The sequence below is a fragment of the Nyctibius grandis genome, chromosome 4 (assembly GCF_013368605.1).
Source record: "Nyctibius grandis isolate bNycGra1 chromosome 4, bNycGra1.pri, whole genome shotgun sequence".
NCBI lineage: Eukaryota > Metazoa > Chordata > Aves > Nyctibiiformes > Nyctibiidae > Nyctibius > Nyctibius grandis.
Window position 1 is genome coordinate 44449348 of NC_090661.1, and position 24889 is coordinate 44474236.

At 39.4% G+C, this 24889-nt stretch overlaps 1 protein-coding gene across 9 annotated transcripts in view; it reads right to left on the reverse strand.

Annotated features, from left to right (window-relative positions):
* RALGAPA1 (Ral GTPase activating protein catalytic subunit alpha 1) overlaps window positions 1-24889 on the reverse strand; it is a 143737-nt gene that overhangs the window by 103704 nt on the left and 15144 nt on the right. For 8 of the 9 annotated variants that reach the window (XR_011048080.1, XR_011048077.1, XR_011048078.1 and 5 more), the window contains exons 5-15: window positions 24379-24422; window positions 23220-23397; window positions 17658-17773; window positions 14685-14823; window positions 9043-9251; window positions 8433-8672; window positions 5985-6176; window positions 5360-5497; window positions 2970-3118; window positions 1603-1732; window positions 598-835 (exon numbers count right to left, since the gene is read on the reverse strand). Coding sequence is in view for 3 of the 9 variants with exons in the window: in XM_068399692.1 (XP_068255793.1) it covers window positions 598-835; window positions 1603-1732; window positions 2970-3118; window positions 5360-5497; window positions 5985-6176; window positions 8433-8672; window positions 9043-9251; window positions 14685-14823; window positions 17658-17773; window positions 23220-23397; window positions 24379-24422 (1773 nt within the window). In the remaining 6 variants the exon portion in view is untranslated. The remainder of the gene's footprint in view (window positions 1-597; window positions 836-1602; window positions 1733-2969; window positions 3119-5359; window positions 5498-5984; window positions 6177-8432; window positions 8673-9042; window positions 9252-14684; window positions 14824-17657; window positions 17774-23219; window positions 23398-24378; window positions 24423-24889) is intronic. The other variant, XR_011048079.1, reaches the window with a different exon arrangement.

Consider the following 24889-nt stretch of genomic DNA (forward strand, 5'->3'; position numbering starts at 1 on the left):
GTTGTTTAGCAATCAATCCGTTTAAAAACTGGTACCATTCATATGGATTATTAAAAGTATCCTTTCTCTTAAACAGTCCAACAAGGTCACTTCGACAAAACCTGTCTTCACCATGGCTTAGTGATGAATTAGTACCCCAAAAAAATTATGTTCATCTTATATTTCGTCTTTAAACTACATTCACTGGATTTCAGCATCAGTATTCCTATTGCGCTTGCAATAGCCACTTGCTAGCTAGCTAATTTTTACTAAATGTGTAATCTTTGTTACTTTCAAGAAGTTATGATGGGGACTCAAGTATTTAATTGCTTTGATAAAAGGAGAAAGGCACAACCCACTACAGTGTAACATTTCAGGTTAAATTCAACACATCTTTAAGAACTACATTCCATATGTGGCTATTTGCAGGACTGAATCTTAACATGAGGATTTTGTGGTGGTTCTAAAAAGTGGCCTTATGTTAAAGAAACTGGGTTATTTCAGGTGACGGAGATGCCTAATTAGGTATACTAAAAAGGCTAGACCAAAATCATGCTGTGCCCAACATCTCATTACTCCAGCTCAAGTTCAAATGATGTGTATACACTGTTGACTTACCTTTGCCCTTGTGTTTTTTCTGCTTCTGCTCACTTAGTTTATCCAGCGGCAGGTCACTGAGGTCCAGGCTATACAAGTTTCTAGCTAATACTTTAGTTAGTGTCTCCATTGTCAGTGACCACTCAGTGGCCAGCTCTTCCCAATATGTCAGTGATGACATTACAGACAGCAAGTCATCCCAAAGTTCTCGAGAGATGTACACATTTAGATTTGCTTTGATCCAAGCTACTATTAGAGTCTAAAAGAATAAAGTGAGAAAAGTTGGGTTCTGAACATAAGATGACAAAGTTCAAATGTTACTGCTTAAAAGGAAGCCTCTAACTGCCACAGAAATCTCTGTGTAGTCCTGACATTCTTTCCCTCATCAGTACACAGATTTTTCATGAATTATCAAGTGTTATGTTAACATGGGCTTCTGACTTAGGTACAGGAACAACTGGTTTGACTCATGAAAGACCTTCTGGTATCTTACAAGCTTTGTCAAAGAGTTTTGTAATACTGTTCTCAATTAGTTCTCATCACATTCGTATCTTGTGTATCCTTTTCTTCCTACTAAAGCATCTGGAGACTTTACAGATCCTATTTACAGAGTAGCTACCACAACAGCACTCTGCAACTATAAACTTTGAGAGGATCTGCTACAGCTTACTGTAAGGAATAAAAAAAATCAGTTGGTTAGGCACAGATGGCCCAGAAGATTTTGTGCTGCCTAGAGCTAATTTTGCAATGGAAGCAGGCTAAAACTGCATACACGTTGCCAGTTATCCCAACTCAACTAAAGGACAGCAATTTTTTAACTTCATAGTACCCCCAAAACCAATGTCACAGTGTCATTAAATATAGGACAGAAAGTAACAAATGTAGCCAGTTCTTTAACCCACACCATTCATGTTATCTGTGTAACATGATCAATGATTTAAGGTGACAAACCACCCAACACTGGTTGTTGCATCTGATCTCTTGGTCAAAATTAGGCTGAATTAAAGTGAATTTATGTTTAATTGCCTGGAAAAGAGGTCCTGCAAGTCTTCCAGCTAAAGTGGAGTTTTTTCTTCCTTGATACTGCAAGAAAGTTTGGGGGGGTATTTTCAGCACGGATTCAGTAACCCTGAGCAGCACAAGTAGCATCTGTTCCCTGCAAAACAATATTAAACTTAGAGTCACCGTTTCATTATACTTCTGTATATACCAGAATACTTCCAAAGATAATAACCGAGCTTGATTTGCTCAAACACATTCCAAACAGGACACAGTGATTACAAACAGCCTAACTTGGTTCTTGCAAAAGAAATTACTCCAATCTTCTTTTCACACTTGAGAGTGAGGAATCCCTGTCACCTTCTAGTATCTTCTGCCACTTTCAATGGCCTGAAATTACAGCAAAAGTTTTAATTATATTTCCAAGCTGAGCTTTTCTTTTTCTTTTTTTTTTTATTAATGACAGGTTTTGGTAATGTTACTGTATCATTAACATACTTCATCAATTATTTTGTGTGGCACAATTTTTGCCATCACAGTCTAGAGTCACGTCTTTACAGTGATGTGAAACTAGGGAAGAAAATACTAATCTAGTGGAATTTGTTTTCTGTTATTACTCACAAATTTCCCAGTGGCTAGCCTTGAATTGACTCCTTATTTCCTCACAAGAGGAGATAAGCTTCACATGACATGTAATGCCAGCTCTACTTAGAGTTCTAAGGAAATACTAGTGACAGATTGAATGTAAGTCAAGTTAATCAACCATTTGAAATCCCCTTCCTATCATTTCCTTGCAATGGGGAATGGTGGCAACATACTACCTCATTAGAGATACCTGTTTAAAGGAGAGGGGGATATAATAGAAATGAAATTGAAAGTGGGGTCCCTTGTACCTGCTAGGCACCTTAGGCAATGGAAAGGAATGAAACAGTTAAACAGTACATGGACTCCTGCACACAATTACAGATCAAAAGCAACCCACATGTGGTTATAATAGTTATTTATGCTTATCTGAGGATTTTTTGTTTATTTTTAAATTAGGCTGTGAAGCTTCATATACATTTTCATATTTTAGCACTTTGACACACGGAACAAAATGTCCTGGAAAAAAGTCCTCAGTAGCTCCTTAATAGTAGTCTGTATATCCTAGCTTACTTCTTTGTTCACTGAGGGCTAAACTGCCTCAAACTAACTAGGTGCTTGCTACTGGCTTTAAGAGAGCAGATAATCTCTTCCCTTGTGGTAAATTATCTGTGATGTTAAAGTCCATGTATTTAATGATTTAGAGAAGCTGGTTCACATAGTCAATACCACTTTACTGTGCTTACTACGAAGTAAATTTTCACATTTATCTTGTGAACTAATAATCCAAGAAAAAAGCATTAGCATTTTACCATGTCTTCTTGTCCATAGTCACTTGGACTACCATGTGACGATAGATATTAAGAATGCGTTTACACATATCAGTGTGTTCATCCAGCAGAGCTTTAATTTCATTTGCAGGTTCAAGAAAGAATATATTTGAAGAATTTATTATAAAAACCTGTAAGTAGAAAAGAGTGGATGCTATGAGCTTGAAGAACTTTGACGTTTTCAGCAATTCAGTTGATAGTAACCAGGAAGAGAAAAATCTATCATTAACAGAAAAGGCTGCATATGCACTCAAAAGTACATTTTTAAATATAAGTTAGCTTGATGTGATGATAAAGCAACAGTAAGACTGATTTTTCCCATTTTTTTTTCTACAAAACATATTTGTATATTTTTGCTGTCATAGACAGATGGTACAACAACCTACTCAATACAATTATTTTAATACGATGGACAAAAATGTCCCAGTAAAGAAATCCACTGCACGAAAGTTCCACTTCTAAGCCAGCAACTGACTAGTATAACACATGCTAAACTATTTGAAATAGTCCTGGTACACAGTGTGTGCTTCAGCAGGACAGGGCCTGTATTATGTTCTGGGAAACTAAAGCATTCATCCCACTGTGATCAGTAAGGCTTACCAAAAGTAGGAAACAGGATACCTTCTCCAAAGTGGTTGACTTCAGTGGACAGTGAATTAGGTCTTTCAGAATGAAAATGATGAAAACAAAGTAGGCAAGGAACTGTAAGAGTTACAGGAGCTACTACTGAACTGTTGTTATATTTTAATGCAAGTTTAGGAAGTATTTGGATCACAGAGAGCCCTAGATTTCCAATTATTTTTTATTTGTCTTTCTTAATCTACATGTACAGGAAATCATTGGTTCTACAATTGTAGTTTCCCTCTACTAAGAGCTTTGGATTTTAATAATTAAAAACTATTAGTATGCAGCTTTACATTCACTAGCCTCAACTAGTTAACCTACTCTAAGTGCCTAGAAATAAGTCTACGCAAGAATTAAATGGGAAGAAAACTCAAGACAGAAGTCTTGGATCTTAATTCATAGAAAAAGTCAAATGTGTTTCCAGGTCAAGAAACCTCTCAAATTCAGACATGGTACTGGGTTAGAATGATGTCTTGACTCCGTTTCAGGCTAAAAAAAAAAAAAAAAAAAAAGATATTTGCTGGTCAAATGCACCTTTGTCTAAAAAAACTTCAACATGAAGAATCTCCCAGACATTCTCAGATGTCTAAACCTTAGTAACACACTGCAAACAGATAAAGATACTTCACTGTTTCTTTCCTCAAAAACACTTCATATTCTAAGTAGTCATTGTATGCAAAGATTATGAAACTTAAATTATTGTAACGTATTTGAATTTAAAAGTGATTTCAGGTACAAAATTTATTTCTATATATAACAGTGTACACCAAAATAGGAAACCCTATTCAGGAAATCATTCAAGCTGTGGTTAAAATAATGAGTTCTAATTAGCATGGACACCTGTGGTAAAAGGGAACACGGTGGAGTGGCAAATGCAGATGTCTTATTTTTTTCAGAATCAATTTTCTTCTGGGTAAAAGAGTATTACAGAGGCTACAGTCATACACACACCTCTATGTATGTATGTGCATGCACATATTATACATAAAATGGGACACATTTTACATGGCCTTAAGAGCACTTCAAAGACCCTCAAATTATACACACTTGATTTTCTATATCCTCAACTTCAGTGAAGCATTTTGCTGAACATTTGAAATTCACACAGTTTCTACCCTGTCAGATTTCCTGGAAGCTGTTAAAAAACTTCTGTTAAGGAACTTCTGCAACTCTTCCATTCCTTAAGGATACCACTGAAGTAGAGTGTTGTGGTGTCTGATCAAATTTTTCAAACACTTATGTACTCATCCAATCTGTAATTCAGATAAAGATGAGAAAACACCCCTGTACACCTTATTATTCAGATTAGGAAAAATGCAGGTTCGGATGTTTTGTGTGTGGTCACTAATAGCTTAAAAGAAAAAAGCTTCTAAGCACTCTCATTAAACACTTAATTAGAATAACTTGAAGATGTGGCATTCAAATGAGAATTATTTTTTCTGTGATATGATGCAGAGCAGAATGCATGTCCTGATGCAAAATGAAAAGATTTTTTTACTGTGTTATCCAACACTTGTGTACACATTGTCCTACTTAAGGTCAATAAAGATATATTGAACCACTGTCATTATTCTAACACTATTTATCATCATACTTTTAAAATCTAAAATAATTTTAAAAATTCAGAGATGCTTTGAAGGAGCATGGGATTCCCTTGCAGGAGTATTGTACTATATTCCACTCTTTATGTACTGATAACAATAGCTTTATTACTAGGATGAAAATTAGATATCAAGTCTCTTTCATACCTGCAGTACTGACTGCACTCCAGCTCGTACATTTTGTTCTTCAGTATCAATTTCAGACATTTTATGCAAAGTGTCTTCGTAACAGCCATTTCTTGCCCAGTTTGAATTTCTAACATGACTGCAGTTCATCCCTTTTTCCTGAAAAATATTTTTTCTTAAAATCCCACAGATTTGTAGACAGGTATTTTGGTTTTATATTAAACGAAAAAGGATATAACAGATATTAAATAATAAACAATGGCAGACAGATATTTAAGATGCATCTTAAAGACACAACTATATTTTAAGAAGTTTGTAGCAATTATTTTAAAGTATCTGGATGAAATAACTACTATTGTCCTCATCCATTTATTTATATATAATTTTTATACAGCTGAAGGTTGGCATACTGTATAATCCACATCTTGAGAATAGTTCATAAAACTATATGAAATTTTAAATTGAACTAACCACATTAAAAATCTACAGATAATGGATCAGATTGGTAGTCCATTCATGCACCATTGATTTTCCCCAACAGATGCTCTGACATCAAATTAAACCACATATAATCTGTCGAGGAGGCCACTTCTCTGTCTACTAGCGTATCAAAAAGATGCACAAATATTAACCAATAATATTTTACCTCTTCTCTTTCTTTAGCTTTCTCTGATGAATTGTGGTCAACAACATTTTCATCACAATCTGCAGTTGTGCACTGCATTATTTCTTCAGGTTCTTTCATAAATAAAGGCTTGTCTTCTTGCTGAATCCATTCCTGATACACCTTTACCACTTTCCTCATGGCAGCTGCTTCACATATTGGCAACAGAAATGCCTGTGAGTAGAAAAACAAGGAAACAAAAACTCAGCTACAACACTTGAAATCAAGTTGGGCTCTATAAGGTACAGGTTCTACGGGACAAGGGGGAAAGAAAAATACAGCCACTGTAGGATCTTAACAAATAAATTACTCCTAAACCTAAATGTTTGCTCACTTTCTTCATCTGCAAACTGAAAGCATGAAAAAAATGTTTTAACAAGAAAACTTGTCAAGAAAGTACTTTGAAAACTTCACTGCCAAAGAGAGATGAGAATCCATACAGGCATATCTACTAAACACCTAGCCTGCTGAAATTAAGACCCAAACACTCATCAAAAGCATGCAAAATGAATGAGCAGAAGTTTCTATTACAACATTTTCCATTCGGAGGATTTGGAAGAGTGGAGTTAAATCAGTTCTAAATGACTAAGAAAAATTCAAGTGACACACATTACTAGTAGCCATGTATCTTATTTTTAGCTAAATGAGATGTTACAAAAGAGTATCCTTAAAACAAATGACTCCCTGAAAAGACTTCAGAATTATTGTTTCAAAAAATCGTGCATTTGAGTCCGTGCGATGGCTGATCAGTGCCCTCTTCAGGAGGTTTTCTGTATCTGCTGTGCTGGTAACAACTAGTCACAGAGCAGAAAGAAACTTCTAACGTTAGTCAGGTTTTAACTGATTATAAATACATTTACCAAAGACCACGATGACCTAATTGTATTAAAAAAAAAGAACAGATAAACTACACTAACACATAGTTTTATGGAGCCCATTGTGTGAATGTTGAAAACTCCTTGCCCATGTCTTTATGGAGTGCCCACTTGACACAACCCCTGTGCTGTCTCTCGGGAAATAGACATTTCATACCAGTATTGCACTAAAAATAATTTTGTTGTGTATTACAGAATTCAGCTGACAAGTTTATCAGTTGCACACTATCACTCATCAAGTCTAACAGTCTTCTGCAAGCCCATATACACTTTTTCTACCCTGGAGTCTAAAATGCATGAAACTTTTTCTACAATCTTCCCACCATTCAGTACAACTGAAACCTCCTCCTTCCTCCTGACTGGAACAGCTTAGCCCTAATGTTTTAGAAACATTACAAACATCGGGCATATTAGAAATTAACTCACACTGAAAACTTCTGACTGAACAACAACTTAAATGAGATCTCATAACCACACATAACCACACATGAAATCCAAATAACCTACATATACTCACAGAGTGCCTTGGGAAAAGAACAAAGAAAATTGCGTTTGTTGTCCCTTTCACCGGGGGGGGGGGGGGCGCAGTTTCTACATAGACCATCAATAATTTTAGACTCTACATTCAATGTCTCAGACTCTGTAAACCCTTGAGCAGCAGCTGAATCCAGGTATCTCTTTTATCTCCTTCCGTAACATGTCCAAGCTCTTCAACACATTGGATGTGGATAAACTTCTGACATTTATTTGCCTCATTTGAAAATATCCATTTCATCCAGATATACCGGAGTTTCAAAATGTTTTGTCTTCTGCTGATTAAAGCAATTAGTCTCATACATTTCCATTGAAACTTAGTATCTTTTTCTTTACTATTATCCAGAAAAATCTCCTCATCTTTTGATCTATAGCGTGGACTTAAAGAAAGTCTATCTTGTTCTGTTCTCCCACACTGAACTCAAAGTTATGTATTTTCACATTATAAAGACTTTGTATTCCAGCATATGTTCTCAGTTTAAATTTGTTTAATAGTTTCCAGGCGAGAAACACTATTTTGAGTACGCTCAGCTAACATTTCTCGTTGCAGTAAAGTCAGAAGCAGAAGCTGTTACCTTCTACAGCCATCTGTCCCACTCTTCTGATGAACACTGTCAAGGTAAGGACATTCAATTGCTCCTAAAACAGCTCCTTAACAGCTGCAGACTCCCACAGGAGGCTTATTTTAATATGCTTGGTTGTAGCAAATAGCTATGGGGTTGATGTATGAAAAGATCAAACATTCCTGTCTATGGGGAACTGTAAAGCCCAAGTTAAATGTTGTCGAACTGGTTATTAAAGAAACAAAATTAGGAAAATCAAGAACCGGGGACATTCCACACAGAAAATATTTCAGAATTTTAACTTTTCAATTCTTAAACCTTAAAGGCAAGGTGACAGAAAAAACCTGTACATTTATATAATGTTCTGCTTAGCAAATACTGCTGAAAGAAAACCATGATGTAACAATCATTTACAATATAATAATAAAGATTCTTGCATTCTAAAGAGGGTTCTTTACCTGTCGAAAAATCTCAGTTAGAAAATTAACATTGCTTCTTTTGTAAGAAAAGACTTTCCGGACAATTTCAATATCGGTTAAATGCTCTTCATCAATACTGCAGAGGCTGGAAGAACTTGGTTCTCTCTCTGTTAGAGTACTTGTATTAGAATGAGATTGTTCTGGCTCTGCATTTCTATCCTGCTTATCAGTACTGTCACTTTTGCTGTCCTCCCTTGAGGCCATGCTAGCAGCTGCTCTCTGAAATAAAAATTGAATATTCCATAGCTCTTTTTTAGTACAATAAATGAACAGTACAGTTTAAGTCATACAACAGTATAATTTAAAACAGTACAAAGAATTCAGGAAAAAAAACCCCAAACAACTAAAAACAGGATTCACTGCATTTCAAGGCTTCTTACATCTATTTGATTAAAAACAAAATAGCAGAATTTGAAAAAAAAAGAAGCATAGCAAGTCCTTCTAAAGTTAATTCATAAGCATAAAATTTGTTTCGAAATGCCTTTTTTAATTCTTCATTAGTTATAATTATCGGAGGAGTGCACACTGCTGACATAACAATTAAGACAAGAACATGAAAACAAACACTTTTTTGTATATTTGGTTTTACCTGAATATTCTTTGGCACATTTTCACCTTCTATCCCAGGAATATGAGGTCCTGTATGAGGTTTGGGCTCAAGCCAGAAAGACACCAACCATCGAATGACAATAACACGAGCCTTAATAAAAGGTTCCTTTGTGCAATATACTGCCTCATTGGTTTCAGCATCTTTCTTAACCATTACATAGTGTGGCTTTGGTCTCATTTGTGGTATATCTGCAAGGACACACATCATCTTAAAAATATGTGCAGAGAGAAAGCTCTATACAAGAAAGAAAACTTAAAACCATAACCAATACATATGAACTTTCAGAGGTGCTGTTTTTTCATAGTCACCGTTGCACAACTCATCCCAAGGTGCGCCAAAATGGATGTGACAGAGAAAATTTCAAGACTAGACTGTGAGACATCAAAAGGCTGTAATTTTCTTCTAGAGGGAGAGAATATTGTTGGTCCAACAGATGTCAGCTTGTTTCTGCTATGTAAAACCTTTAATTTTTATCTGAAAGTGATTTCTATAGCCTTATATCCTTGCTTGCATTTTTTTTCTAAACAAGTAAACACATTCCTTCTCACTGTTTTCAGCTTTTTTTAAGCTACATGCTATACTCAATATTTAAAGATAAACTTCAGCAAACTCACTACTTCACACTTCCATTGAAAACTACAAAGGAGTTCTAAGTAGCTAAATAACTGTCAACTAGACTAGAATATGGCCTATACAAGAAAACTATTTTCATATAAAATTAAGTTATTGACAAATTTCTTAATTTTTAACTAGTGTTTATAGTTGTTTAAGTTACTAAGCAACAATTTATGTAACTCATACAATTCTACAGCCTTTTAAGAGGCTTATATGTCACTTATGTCCTACTACCAAACCTACTGGGAAGAGCAGATGCAGTTCAGATGCAAGGGATCACCACATTTCCTTATGCATCCCTAGAAAGATCTCTATGTTGGTCTGCAGCAATCCACAATAAAGCAATATAATTAGCAATAAGGGTCATCAGTTCTTTACTGATACAGATGCCAACATCTAATCATGGCTACAATGGGAGAGCTTTAATTCCAAACTGTATTCTAACAGCAGCTGCAATAAACACAGCCTCTTCTTGCCCTGCAATAGGTGAAAATGAATAGAACAGAGCGAAATCCTGCTCCAAAGCCATGTGAGTTTCGCAGCTTCATCTAATGCCACATCCAATGAACTAGCTAATTTTGCTGGACTTTGCTGCCAGAGCAAGGGCACAGGCATCTTCCTATGACTTAGCTGAAATACGATTCTGTGGCAATAACTTCTGTACTGGCTTGCAGGGAATGTAATGAATGATGCACAGCAGCATGCCAACTGGCAGGAATTGTGCTTATTTGGGGTCTATAACCTACAATTCTATTTTCTCCATCCATGTTCTACATGATGGTTCAGAACTCTTTAGCTCTTCTGGTTCTCTACTCTGCTTGTGACAAAGATGCTGACACCGTCATCAGTATTCCTGAATCTGCTTCAGAAAAAAGTGACAGTCCTTAATTATTCAGTGTGGATGGAATTGACATGTACAGTAAAAATGTTACAAAGATGATGGGGGCGGAGGGCCACACATGGATGGACACACAGATGGACAGTTTTTTTAAATTGTGGATAATGTACATTTCTGCAGGGACAAATATCAACAGCCCAGTTCAACTCCACCCATATATCAGCCAACTCAACACTGCAAAATGTCATTTCTGAGTTTCACAACACAAGACAGGGTGCAGAACAGTTCTGCAATACCAGTCATTAATCTGAACCAGCTATGAAACTTTCAGGTGCAAATGACACTCCTCTGGGAGTGGTGTACCAACTCTACTCCTAGTTCTAGAAGGGCAAGTATGAGATCTGCTCCAATACAAAAAGTAGGTGAAAATTTGTTTGAGGACTGATTATGACATGTGCTGTCAGAACACAGCCTGCTGCTGGTGTTTCAGTATCGTGATTTTCATCTGGTGACAGCACACACAAAAAAACCAAAACCAAACAAAAAACCAACACCCCCCCCCCCCCCCCAAAAAAAACCCCACACAAAAAAAACCCCAAAAAACAAAAAGGGGGAGACATGGAAAATGAGGGTCCTATCCAGATACGGAGAGTGATAGATTGGACAGAGATGGTATCTCAGCACTGCCTCAACTCTTCTACAGCTTGCTGTAGATGAGTAAGAGATACGTTCCACGGTTTTACAGGCCAGAAGGCAGTTCAAAGATACTAGTGCTGGAAGTCAAAGAAGATGCAAAGTAGTCATGCTGAACACTATAAAGTTGCTCCCTGACTACATCTTCCTAATGTAAGGTCAAGAGTTGTTTTAAGGGATTCAACATAACTTCTGACAGGTTACAGTACCATAATCCAGGAGGAACAAATCTGGATAGCAGCAATGAAATTATCAGCTACTATCTAGGCAATTAATTTATGACAGCCATATATACTTTTAGGCATTTGAATTGAATACAGCCTACCTGCCAGACTGCTGTAAAGTTTTCCTTGTTAACATTACAAATACACAACACAACATCCAGCAGCAGCACTGAGGATATCTAAGCTGGTATATCTCAGTGTTGTTTCAACAGCCACATACAAAAGTAGTGATAAACTCATCATAATGCTGCTACAAACTGAGGAATATTTCCAGAACAGACTTTAAAGTTACATCCACTATTTTTAATGGAAGCATTATTTTTAGAAGAAAAAAAACTACATAACTCTTGCATACTGTCCACCTAAGTAACAAATGCACAGAATACTTTTTAGAAAGCTTACAAAGAGTTTATTTACTACAAATAAAACCCAGTACATTGTTTTCATTCTGTGGAAAGCAGCAGGTTAGTAAGAAAATTAAAAATTAACGTGTCTTAAACAGAAGCATGTATAACAGCAGAATCGGTGAAAAAAGGAAGCAAATGCCTGGTAGCGCAGTATTTGAAGGTGCAAAAATCAGTTCTCTCTGGTGTCTATCAGCATTCAGCAGGGCATGAAGGCTGCAATACTGGCGGTATTTTCAAAAGGACAAGACATTCAGTAGACATGCAGTAAACATGTCTCTGCAGCACACCGTGTCCTTCTGTAGTTTCACAAGATCCTCTCAGAACATCCTCTCTCTCTCTATTCCCTCTCAACTGTATTATGTGCTGCAGCTGCTTCTCAAACGTATCCTCCTTCAGTCATTTCTTGTATTTTCACATTTCTGTCCACCTTGGAAGCAGGTGTCAAGGCTCAAGATGAGGACACTGATGTAAAACCAAAGCAAAACAGAAGCTCATTAGATTGACCCAAATAGCACAAGAGGAAGTATTCCCTTCCCCAACTTTCCATTTTTACTTTCTTTTTTGTCTTGGGCTTTCCCCACTCCCTGCCCTTTCCTCTCTGGGAACTTGATGTGAGCTGATGCCAAAAAGGGCAGGAAGCTGTAGGTGGTGGAAGACATACACAGGGTAGAAAATTAAAAGGCTAGCAAAAACAATTATAATGGTGGACACTTGTAGTTTTGACCACACTTACTTTTTAAGGCAATAAAGGGTTTAGATGGAATGAAGAGCTGCAGAGAGCTGTACGACAGCCCACTTTACTGTTTCCCTGTAAATGAAGGTGCTCATCTAAACGGCTTGGAAATAGCACAGAAAGGCACATCACTATGATGGAAGAAACAATGCCCCCGGAATCTTACTGCCATATCTGTAGTTCTTACTAAACAGTTTCTAAAGACTATCTTACAGAAGCTAAACAAATGTTAAAAGACATTCAAAACAAAACAAAATCCAATCTCATGAGCTCTTCTAAGCCTGTATCGCTCTTCTAAGCCTGTAATACTCAAGACAGAATTCAGAGGAGGCACAATACTAGCTTCTTGTAACTGGAATACTCAGTGCTTGTTACTGTAACCAATACACTTATCTGAAAATCTGCCTTAACAGAAAGAAAAAAAATTAAAAAAAAGAAAAATCTCAATCCAATATACTATCTCTAGTAAGGACCTGTATCAATGCTTGCTTACTAAAACCACTGTTTTGATTTGTACCTCATGACTTCTCCTAAATTAAACATTACACCAGCAGCGTAAGAACTGTTTTTAGTAGCAGGCTCAGTGCCCAAGTTTGCCCTGTTTTCTGCCTAAACACTGTCAATTTTGTTCAGAACAGGCACAGGACTGTTTTCAAATAGGGTACGAAGATGCATGCCAGAGAAGAACTCCTAAGAGAAGAAAAGACTATTCTACTTACCAGTGTTTCTGTTGCTTTCATTACTGTATTCTTCCCAAAATCCTCATCATTGTTGCTGACTTTGCACAGTTTAAGGCACTGACGGTAGTTTTGGAGATCTGTGCCCATTTCTTCTTTTTCCCCATTGACCTCTTATTTACTAGGGCCTTGGAAGTTTCTTGTTTACGGTTCACAGAAAGAGAGGACTACAGTAACACTTCTATAGAAGACTCGATCAAGATCTTCATAGAAAGAGAAAATACTGTTTCCACATTTCTTGTTTGAGGACATCAAGCAGCAGTAGGTTTGCTTTCTCAGCATTGCTTACAATCCCTCTTGTAGCTATTTTATCACTGAATCTCTTCAGTATCTTCACAGAACTCTTGTTCTACTGTTGCTTATGGCTGGATTTATACTGTTTCTTCTGCCCTAGATGAGAAGGTCCACTCTTTGTCCTTCCCACGAGAACGTGGTTTTGAAACATCCACCTCTGAAGAAAGCCACAATCCAAATACATGTACATGGACTAGCAGAAATGAAGACCTTTTCAACAAACTTCCCTGACAGCTTGTTTTTAGAATATGAAATTGTGTCTGGAGATTACTACTAATCCTTGTGAGATGCTGCATCAACAGTTAAGAGGAGCAGTGAGGTGTCCATATTATTCAAGTAACGAAATGGCATTTTAAAGTCTGTGTACATGGTACTGCTTTGCAAACAAGAGTCCTGAACTGTTGGCTTACAAACAACGTGGGCATGGGTGCATGTAAACCTGAGCTAGCAAAAATCAAGATTTTCAAACAATGTTCTAGTTTAGAATGGGCTAAAAGCCTCTGAGAAAAAACTGTAGTTAGGTTTGCTTAGCAAACACCTAAAATTCTGCTCTCTATATGGAAAGATATATTCTAGCACCATCACCTTTAAACATTCTGTTAAACCCTAGCTTCCTCTTCCTACTGCAGTCTCTTGACAAAATACAGTTGAAAAAAACATAACTAACTTTGCCCTGTCTGAACTACGAGCAAGCACTGTATGATCCAAACGCTATGATTCTGTACAGATAAAGCCAACACCCCGCAAAGAATGGCACACTAAAACCTTTTATCTCAGCAGGAGTAGTTTCTCTTCAGAGCACAACTTAAATCGACAACAGAGGTCACACCAAAGAACTGTTTCACAAGAACATTTAACTTACCTGAATCAGGTTAATATAGCAGGATTGACTCTAATGAAAGGGTCAGATACCCCCATAGAGAACTGAAAGCCATGAACAGGAATGATAACATGTTCTTTCATACGAACTACTTTTGGAGAATGTTCTTTTTGGGCAACATGACTCAAGCAAAAAACTGCTTTGCTATACTCTCCATTAGAGAAAATGTAATGATTTTATTCAGCTGTGTTAACACTTACCAAGTACAGCGTTATACAAGCTGGTCTCCTTACAGATGTTTGGGAAAATAGAAGGTAAGTAGTATTTCTTAAAATTTGAGAATAAAAATGAAAATCCCTTTTCCTGGTTTTCCTTGTTCTTCCATTCTAAACTCTTAACCTTAAAAAAAGAAGTTGGATAAAGTAAACATCTAGAAGTAGAAGAGAAAGATGACTGATGAAATGTCGTCTTTATAAGTTATTTCTTTGGAACAAAATCATATGCATTTTATTAGAAAGATGGAAAATAAACTAGCTAGGAAATGTCAACGAAACAAAGACTGTTCTCTTCCAAAACGCTGCTTCAAAATGAACCTGAACACACCAAATACTGATACCAATAGAAAAACATCTGCTTTTATGGTCATCTTGTCAAGTCAGGGAGTAAACCCAAATTGATTGTTTTTATTAAAACTGTTTTTATATTTCAAAATGTTTTATAAGAAAAGGACAATTACCCATGCTACTCTGAATATTTGTTTGACAATTTCTTTTAACACATTTCAACTAACAAGTGTCCATATATTCATTATAATAGGTACTTGGATTCGTTTGTGCAGTTGACAATATGAAACAAACAAATCTGTCAACCACAAGCAGCAGAAGATACAACTTTAAAGTTGAATTACACAAATCTACTTGCATGGATCATGAGTGCTAAGCCTTCCCTATTATCAAATGTTTTCCTACCAAAAAGCATGATAAGTTCTCCTTAATAATAAACCAAACATGCAGTTTCCATTTTTGTCCTGGAGAATCCATCTGCCTGCAGAGCTGGGCAATCTGCCAATTCTACCATAAATAAAATAAAAGAAGCTTTTCTTTTTCTTATTTTTTTTTTCCCCCCTGCCCCCTTCTCTATTCCTTACTCAAAGTCCACAGTTCTATTATGATCTATTTTCAGGGCAATGGGCCTTTAGAATGGCATATACATACATACCTCTCTGTGTCTCTCTCTCCCTCTCCCCCCCCATGTAATCCAATGGAATGGGTGACTAATATGTAGAAATTAGTGACACAATGTCCTTTAGCAGAACTTAGTATCAAAGAAGTAACTATTCAGCTTGAAATTACTAGTGCCTTCAAAGAGACTTCAGGAAAAGACTTCAGCATTCACATAGTGAACAAGTTCTACGACACCTGTCTCAATGACTTACCTAAATTTAAATATAATACTACAAATTTATTACAGAGAGGGCAGTTGTCTTCAAGGATGTAAGGGGTGTTTTTATTCAAAGTGAACAGTCATCATTAAGCTTACCCTACAAATCACAAGTATGATGACCTCTATTCAAACTGGGAGATGCTGGAAGCAACAAAATGAGGTTGCAAATTATTCCAGCACTGCAAGTTCATGGAGTAAGATAGAGAAAGGGAAGCCATGAAATGTTTCAGTTTAACATTGGCCATATTTGTGCACTGTCCATCTTCTCTACCACAACCTGCAAAAGTGTGAAGAAAAACTTATGGGTAGATATCCAACGGGGTTCTGCTGGACAAGTCTGACCCAGAAGGCAGCACCCTGGAACACCTACAGCATGTCATGCAGTCAAGCAGTTTGCTGGGCATATGACAGCAGAGCAGGCTCAGAAGCAGCATGTGCTAACTGGCCAGCAAATCAATTACATAAATATAATAGGTAGGCCAGAGTTTTTAATAGGAGCTCTTGTCATGCCCTGTCCTAGGCATTTCAACTACTGGCTGAGATCATGGAAGTGTCAAAGTGCAAAGAGAAGGACATAGTGTGTGCCCGAGTTTCACACTGTGGACTAGATACTCATACAAGTCTTCATTTTCTGTGCACAGTTCAGCTCCATAATCTGCCTTCTAGGTAGCTTGGGATCTGCAATATCTTATTACCTGGTGTTCACACAGCAATGCCACTAAGCAAGTGTAATCTCAGCAGTGCAGCTACTTTCAAGCAGAACCTAACTCAGACACTTTGTCAGATCTGAAGTATTCCAAACAGTTTCCCATTGCTTCTTTTGAAGAGGTTCACTTGCTCAGCTGTAGCAGTAATCCCATTTTCTCTGTGCAGTGTACCGTATTACACCTGAGCTTACAAGTCTCTTAAAACTAAAGTCGCAGGAAGTACAGTTAAGATATCAACAGAAGCCATAGCACTACCCTTGCAAGATCTGGATAGTAAGTATCTTGTTGATCAGAAAAAAACCCCAAACAAACAAAAAAAAACCCCAAGCTCCTGCTAGAAAGCCATAATCTCTGTATAATGCTCTAAACACCCTGGAGCATTTCTACTAACCAGGGCTTTCCAGGAGCTCAGAGTGTTTCCATAAAAGAATGGAGAGGCTGTATGGTTAATCTAATGTAACAGCAGAAATTCCAGAAAGATAGCTGGAGGAAAAATATGACCCTAAGCACAGACACTGGCAGCCGCAGTCTTATAAACCATTGAGTCTGGCATCCTAGTTCTGTTTGGTTTTGTCAGCTAGCCTGAGTATAATACCTAGGAAAAAGGCCAGAAAAAGTTTGGAACTCATTAAAAGCCTGTATCATAAAAATCCAATGCTTTCAGTTAGAAGTTTCCCCTTAGTTTGAAAAGCAAAGTCCCTGACCACCACAAAACCCACATAACAAGAGAGCCCAGTCGATCCTTCCACTGGTTGAAGGCAACAGGGCTGAGAGGGGGATGTGAAAATGGGAAGGGAGCTGGAATCAACATCGCTGGAAGTGACTGACAAGTCTTGTTTTTTCTACATGCTGCAATCTGATGCAAGACCTTGTGGTAACAGATCTATGAATCTTCACACAGAAGACAAGTGAAGATTTTCTAGGAGAATTTGCTTTATACAAAGCACACTTGAGGAACAAGGGGGAGGAATCTTTAAAAGATTTTTATATACATTTGCAGCGCTACTAGTAAATGTCTTCTTGTAGCAGAGAAATCTGTGTTAGTTGTTTCATATGTGTTTGCTTGAAAACTATAGAACATACCTGAATTACTATGTATTTCAAAAGTGCTTCTAAGAAATAGCTTGTTAAATCTTCTTGTCCTTTATCTCCTGACTGTGGAGGAACAAGTGGAGTGATTTCCTCTATTGTCACTTGAGCTATTTAAAAAAAAAAAAAAGAAAAAAAAGAAAAAAAGAAGGACATCTAACATTTAGACCATTTCTTCTCAAGCATGAATATCTATCAAGTTATGAAAGTAGAAATGTACCGGGGCAAGCAGTTAGTTACAGGGAAAACACTCCACCCATAGATTAATGAAAATTAGGAAATTTTAGCTAATAAACCACCATAGAACTCATTTCTTGCATATATAAAAACACAGCAGATAATAAGTAAGTTCTCCCTATGCACCTTGAGAATCTACCTGCCAAGACCCAAAAGAAATGGAGTATGCCTTTTGGAAAAATTGGAATTTATGCAAACAACAGTGTAACATTTATGTTGCACAAATGCCAAATCTTTATTTACATCTCTCACAACTGTCTTCATTTAGCAGTTACATTTGTGTTGTTTTACTAGCTCTATCCTTCCTTCGCCTCTATAGTGAAGCTACTTCAGAGTTTATTTTTCTCTTGTTCCTGTAAGTCAGATATTCACATTTCACTCTTAGCACTCTGCATTTCTATGCTGCCTACATCCCCTTTAGATTTGTTCCTCTTTTCCTGCTGTAGAGATATAACACTAGGTAACTCCAAAACAGGGCTTAAAATATGTAGCAAACTTTTCTCTGCAGAGCTATCCTGCCACGAAATTCGTCTGCTAAATTTCAGTAAATTTAATTACCAGTTGAGCAGACACTGCTTGCTTCTACAAGCAATGCCCGTGTCAGCTCTAAAACACTGGGTGGAGGTGGAAAAAAAAAAGGCAACAGCACTGAATATTCACAGGAAAAAGTGGTTAGCTTCTTATTCACATTTATGCGAATGCACAGTTTGCACTTATGACCCCATCCAATTGCAATTCATTAATAAATGAGCTTAAAATCCTACTAACAGGAATAAACTGAGTCAGGAGGCAATAGGCTCCCCAGAGTAACCAGTATCTGATACTTACTGCTAGAGTGAACAGTCAAAGGAAAAACTATCGTAAGAATCATCTTAAGAGAAAAATCATCCTCAGTCTATTGATTATAGTCAAGATAATGATCTTCAAATGAGATTTTTACACTTTCTAGATTTTTTTTTTTTTTTATCTTGGACTGCTCAAGCCTTTCAATTGATGCAGACCTTTCTGACCTCAGGTTTTGCAATTTACAAGGTCCAATGCTTTTGAAAGTTTCCAAGCCACAAGAATACCACAGCTTTAATTGCCTGGTCATATGCAGCAGGAAGATGAACCATTTCGCTTTACGCATTGCCCTAACAATCACCCATTCTCTTGAAGGCCATACCAGAAACTGCTTTGCGTAGCTTGCTCCCTAGAGCATGGCCAAAGCCAGTGCAAATGTTCAACACAAGCAGAATCCACCTGCGCAAGTTCGCAGTAGATGCAGCATCTCCTTGTAATTATTACCATGAATTACATAAAATTGGTCAGTTTATTTTCACCACTATGTGTTAAGCTACTATAGCCATACTTTTAAAAAAAACCCACAAAACAAAACACAACCCACCCTGAAAAACAAAAAAAACCCACAAAGTTACTACTGGAAGAAGACGTGATAAACTGACAAGAAACTCATTAACAGCTCCATAATCTCACAGAATCACAGAATCAACCAGGTTGGAAGAGACCTCAGTGATCATAGAGTCCAACCGTTGCCCTGACACCACCCTGTCGACTAGACCATGGCACTAAGTGCCATGTCCAGTCTTTTCTTAAACACATCCTGGGGTGTATTAGAAGGGGTGTGGTTAGCAGGTCGAGAGAGGTTCTCCTCCCCCTCTACTCTGCCCTGGTGAGGCCGCATCTGGAATATTGTGTCCAGTTCTGTGCCCCTCAGTTCAAGAAGGACAGGGAACTGCTAGAGAGAGTCCAGCGCAGAGCCACGAAGATGATTAAGGGAGTGGAACATCTCCCTTATGAGGAGAGGCTGAGGGAGCTGGGTCTCTTTAGCTTAGAGAAGAGGAGACTGAGGGGTGACCTCATTAATGTTTATAAATATGTAAAGGGCAAGTGTCATGAGGATGGAGCCAGGCTCTTCTCAGTGACATCCCTTGACAGGACAAGGGGCAATGGGTGCAAGCTGGAACACAGGAGGTTCCACATAAATATGAGGAAAAACTTCTTTACGGTGAGGGTGACCGAACACTGGAACAGGCTGCCCAGAAAGGTTGTGGAGTCTCCTTCTCTGGAGACATTCAAAACCCGCCTGGACGCGTTCCTGTGTGATATGGTCTAGGCAATCCTGCTCCGGCAGGGGGATTGGACTAGATGATCTTTCGAGGTCCCTTCCAATCCCTAACATTCTGTGATTCTGTGATCCAGAGATGGTGACTCCACCACCTCCCTGGGCAACCCATTCCAATGTCTAATAACCCTTTCTGAAAAGAAATGCTTCCTAATGTCCAACCTGAACCTCCCCGGCGAAGCTTGAGGCTGTGTCCTCTTGTCCTATCGCTAGATGCCCGGGAGAAGAGGCCAACTCCCACTTCACTACAACCTCCCTTCAGGTAGTTGTAGACTGCAATAAGGTCACCTCGGAGCCTCCTCTTCTCCAGGCTAAACAACCCCAGCTCCCTCAGCCGTTCCTTATAGGTCAGACCCTCCAGACCCTTCACCAGCTTGGTCGCCCTCCTCTGGACTCGCTCCAACACCTCAACATCTTTCTTGAAGTGCGGGGCCCAGAACTGAACACAGTATTCAAGGTGCGGCCTCACCAGTGCCGAGTAGAGAGGGATGACCACTTCCCTAGACCGGCTGGCTACACTATTCCTAATAGAGGCCAGGATGCCATTGGCCTTCTTGGTCACCTGGGCACACTGCTGGCTCATGTTTAGCCGGCTGTCGATCAGCACCCCCAGGTCTCTTTCCACCCGGCCGCTTTCTAACCACTCTTCCCCCAGCCTGTAGCACTGCATGGGGTTGTTGTGGCCGAAGTGTAAGACCCGGCACTTGTTTCTTGTTGAACCTCATGCCGTCGGTCTCAGCCCATCTATCTGACCTGTCCAGATCCCTCTGTAGGGCCTTCCTACCCTCCAGCAGATCGACACTCCCACCCAGCTTGGTGTCATCTGCAAATTTACTGAGGGTGCACTCAATCCCTACGTCTAGATCATCTATAAAGATATTGAACAGCACCGGCCCCAGAACTGAGCCCTGGGGAACACTGCTAGTGACCGGCCACCAGTTGGACTTTGCCCCATTCACCACCACTCTCTGGGCTCAGCCATCCAGCCAGTTTTTAACCCATCGAAGAGTCCACCCATCCAAGCCCCAGGTAGCCAGTTTGTCTAGGAGGATGCTGGGGGAGACAGTGTCGAATGCCTTACTGAAGTCTAGATAGACTACATCCACAGCCCTGCCCTCATCTACTAAGCGGGCCACTTGGTCATAGAAGGAGATCAGGTTGGTCAAGCAGGACCTGCCTCTCATGAATCCATGTTGGCTGGCCCCGATGCCCCGACTGTGCTGCATGTGCCGTGTAATGGCACTCAGGATGATCTGTTCTATCACCTTGCCTGGCACCGAGGTCAGGCTGACAGGCCTATAGTTCCCTGGATCATCCTTCCGGCCCTTCTTGTAGATGGGCGTTACATTTGCTAATTTCCAGTCAGCTGGAACTTCTCCAGTTAACCTGGACTGCCGGTAGATAATAGAGAGTGGTTTGGCAAGTTCATTTGCCAGTTCCTTCATTACTCTAGGGTGAATCCCATCGGGCCCATAGCCTTGTGGGTGTCCAACTGGCACAGCAGGTCACTAACCGTCTCCTCCTGGATTACGGGAGGTTTGCACAGCTCCCCGTCCCTAACTTCAGGCTCTGGGGGCCGAGTCTCCTGAGGACAACTGGTCTTGACATTAAAGACCGAGGCAAAGAAGGCATTGAGCACCTCTGCCTTTTCCTCGTCCCCTGACACTACACTACCCTCCTCATTCAGCAAGTGGTGGAGGCTCTCCTTGACCCTCCTTTTGCTGTTGATGTATTTGTAAAAGCTTTTTTTGTTATCTTTGACTGTAGCAGCCAAATCAAGCTCTAATTGAGCTCTGGCCCTTCTAATCTTCTCCCTACACGACCTGGCCACGTCCCTATAGACCTCCCAAGTTACCCGACCCTTCTTCCAGAGCAAGTAGGCTCTCTTTTTTTCCTTAAGTTCTAGCCTAAGTTCTCTGTTTAACCAGGCTGGTCTTTTTCCCCGACGGCTTGTCTTCCTACACACCAGGACAGCCTGCTCCTGAATATTTAGCAATTCCCTTTTGAAGCATGTCCAGCCTTCCTGGACTCCTTTGTCCTTCAGGACCGACTCCCGAGGGACTCGGTCCACCAGCCTCTTAAACAGGCTAAAGTCAGCCCGCCGGAAATCTAAGGCAGAAGTTCTGCTCTTGCCCCTCCTTACTTCCCCCACTATTGAAAACTCTAACATTTTGTGGTCGCTATTCCCAAGACAGCCACCGACCCTCACATCTCCCACTAGTCCTTCTCTGTTCACAAACAACAGGTCAAGCAGGGCCCCTCCTCTAGTAGGCTCATTTACCACTTGCATGAGGAAGTTGTCCTCCACACATTCTAGGAACCTCCTAGATTGCTTCCTCTCTACCATGTTGTATTTCCAGCAGACATCCGGCAAGTTGAAGTCGCCCACGAGTACAAGGGCCGGCGACCGGGCGGCTTCTGACAGCCGCTTGTAAAACGCCTCATCCGCCTGCTCATCCTGGTTGGGTGGTCTATAGCAGACTCCCACCATAATGTCCGCCCTGCCGACCTTCCCCCTGATCTTCACCCACAAACATTCAACCTTGTCATCCTCACCATCTTCCTCAATTTCGACACAGTCTAAGCACTCCCTAATATACAGCGCTACCCCACCGCCTCTCCTGCTTCGCGTGTCCCTCTTAAAGAGCTTATAGCCATCCATAGCAGCACTCCAGTCATGAGAGTTATCCCACCACGTTTCTGTGATGGCAACCACGTCATAACCTTCCTCCTGTACAGTGGCTTCTAGCTCTTCCTGTTTGTTGCCCATACTGCGTGCATTGGTGTAAACACACTTCAGCTGGGCTAGCGGCCTTGCCCCCGACGCAGGCCTGTCACCCCTAGGTTCATTTGTGGCTGCCCTGGTCTTATCTCCCTCCCCATCGAACCTAGTTTAAAGACCTCTTAACCAGCCCTGCCAACTTCTGGGCCATAACCCTTTTCCCCTTCTGATTCAGCTGTTCCCCATCCGGCATAAGCAGGCCCGGTGCCATGAAAGCCGCCCCGTGGTCAACGAACCCAAAATCCCACCTACGGCACCAGTCTCTTAGCCACATATTAATCTGTTGTACTTTTATAGTACAGATTTTATATCTCCCTAGGTACGTATGTACATTAGTTCTTTGTTACTTCAACTTGCCTTTTCTGTGCTGAGAATTATGTAGATAATTAAGTAATATTACCAAATTACTTACTTTCTTGAACATTAAGTGGAGGGTTAATGAGATTATCTAGTGTTCGGGGGCCATATTCAGACTGTGGTGATGAAAATCCAGGAATCAAGCAAGAAAACATCCATAATTGTTCTTTACTACAGTTATTCTGAAGTGCTTGCAGCCACAAAAGAAAGAGACGCACGCCCTCTCGCCGTATCTTAAAGGAAAAAAAAAAAAAAAGGAACAAGTTAACTTGTCCCAGAACATACAACAGCATTTCCATTTGTCCTGGAGGTAGAAGGAGAAGGGGAATGGTAGAAAAGATGAGAATAGACAGTATGACCACCAGCAATCAGCAGAGCCAAGCTAGCACATCTGTTGCTCCTGCCGAAATGCAAGGACAACCCTGGCACCTTCACTGCTGTTTGCCTCACAGAATCTCTTTCATAGGGTTCTCTCTGAAAGAAGAGGAAGAAAACCAACACGTGTCTAGTTGCTTGCTTGACTACAGCTCTGCAAGATTCCATGTGAATTTTTCAGAAAATACAAAGATAGTTACAAAATTTCTAAATGCGTTTATGAATTATAACCACGGAGTGAGCTTTTTGCAGCAGAAGGACCCGTACTACCCTCTTCCATTCCTTCTTCAATAAAGGTGATGGAGTCCTAGAGCAGTCCCCTCCTGGCTCTCACACTGGAGAATTTCAGCACCAGCCAAGCCTGCAGGTGGTTTACAGAGGAGTAGCACGGTTGTTTGCTGCAGTACCAAAACTACATGTTACACTTCGGTGGCTTTTGTCCCATGGTCAACCGTTATTACACTACCCACCAATAGGCCTCTTTGGCATAGATAATCTTCCACTTCAAAGACAGCTTGAGCCCCAAAACCACCACAGCCTGAGCCCCAAAACCAGTTTCCTTGCCCCTAACAATGAATGGTTAAGGCTTACTTCTGCTTTAATGCAAAATCCTTCAAACCATTTGCATACATCCTTAACTTGGCTACCCTATATAAACACATCACTACTGTGATTAGTTCTGCTGAGGTAAAGCTGATGATTTGAAGTCTTTCTTTCATGACACACAAGTCATGATCTGGTTCTCATTCCTGTGCTTTTACCATAAAAATTCACCTTTATATTCTTATTTGTATTTTTAAGTATTTTAGACAAAAGTAGTATGCAACTTTTTCCAGTACCTTTAATGAATTTCCAGTGTGAAGAAGCTTCTTTAAAATCAATCCTAAAAAGAAGGAAAGAAAAAAGTTTTGTTTGTTTGTTTATTTGTTCTTTCTTTATTAAGTAAAATGTCAGAGTTCTCGGTCAGACTTGATAGTATCTTTTAAACAAGTCCTTGGCAATCTCCAATTTAATCTTGGTGAACTTGATATCCTCAGGCAACTCTCTCAATGCCAGAAGGAAAAAAAAAAAAAAAGATCACCTTTCATAGCTTCCTCACAACCCATAACATCTTTCCCCAAGGACTTTTTGGGATGTCTACATTAAAAGGAAATGAGTCTCAAGTCATTAATGTGCATAATATCAGCATTCCCCATTTATAAATACAGACCTCACAGATTTTGAAATTTATTACTAAGAGAGAAAAAATAATAATTACAAAGCAACTTTCCACCTGCCCTTGTTCTTTCTCAGCCACTGTTCTATTTCCAGATTCCCAGATTTCATTCTGTCTGGAAGAACATTCATTAC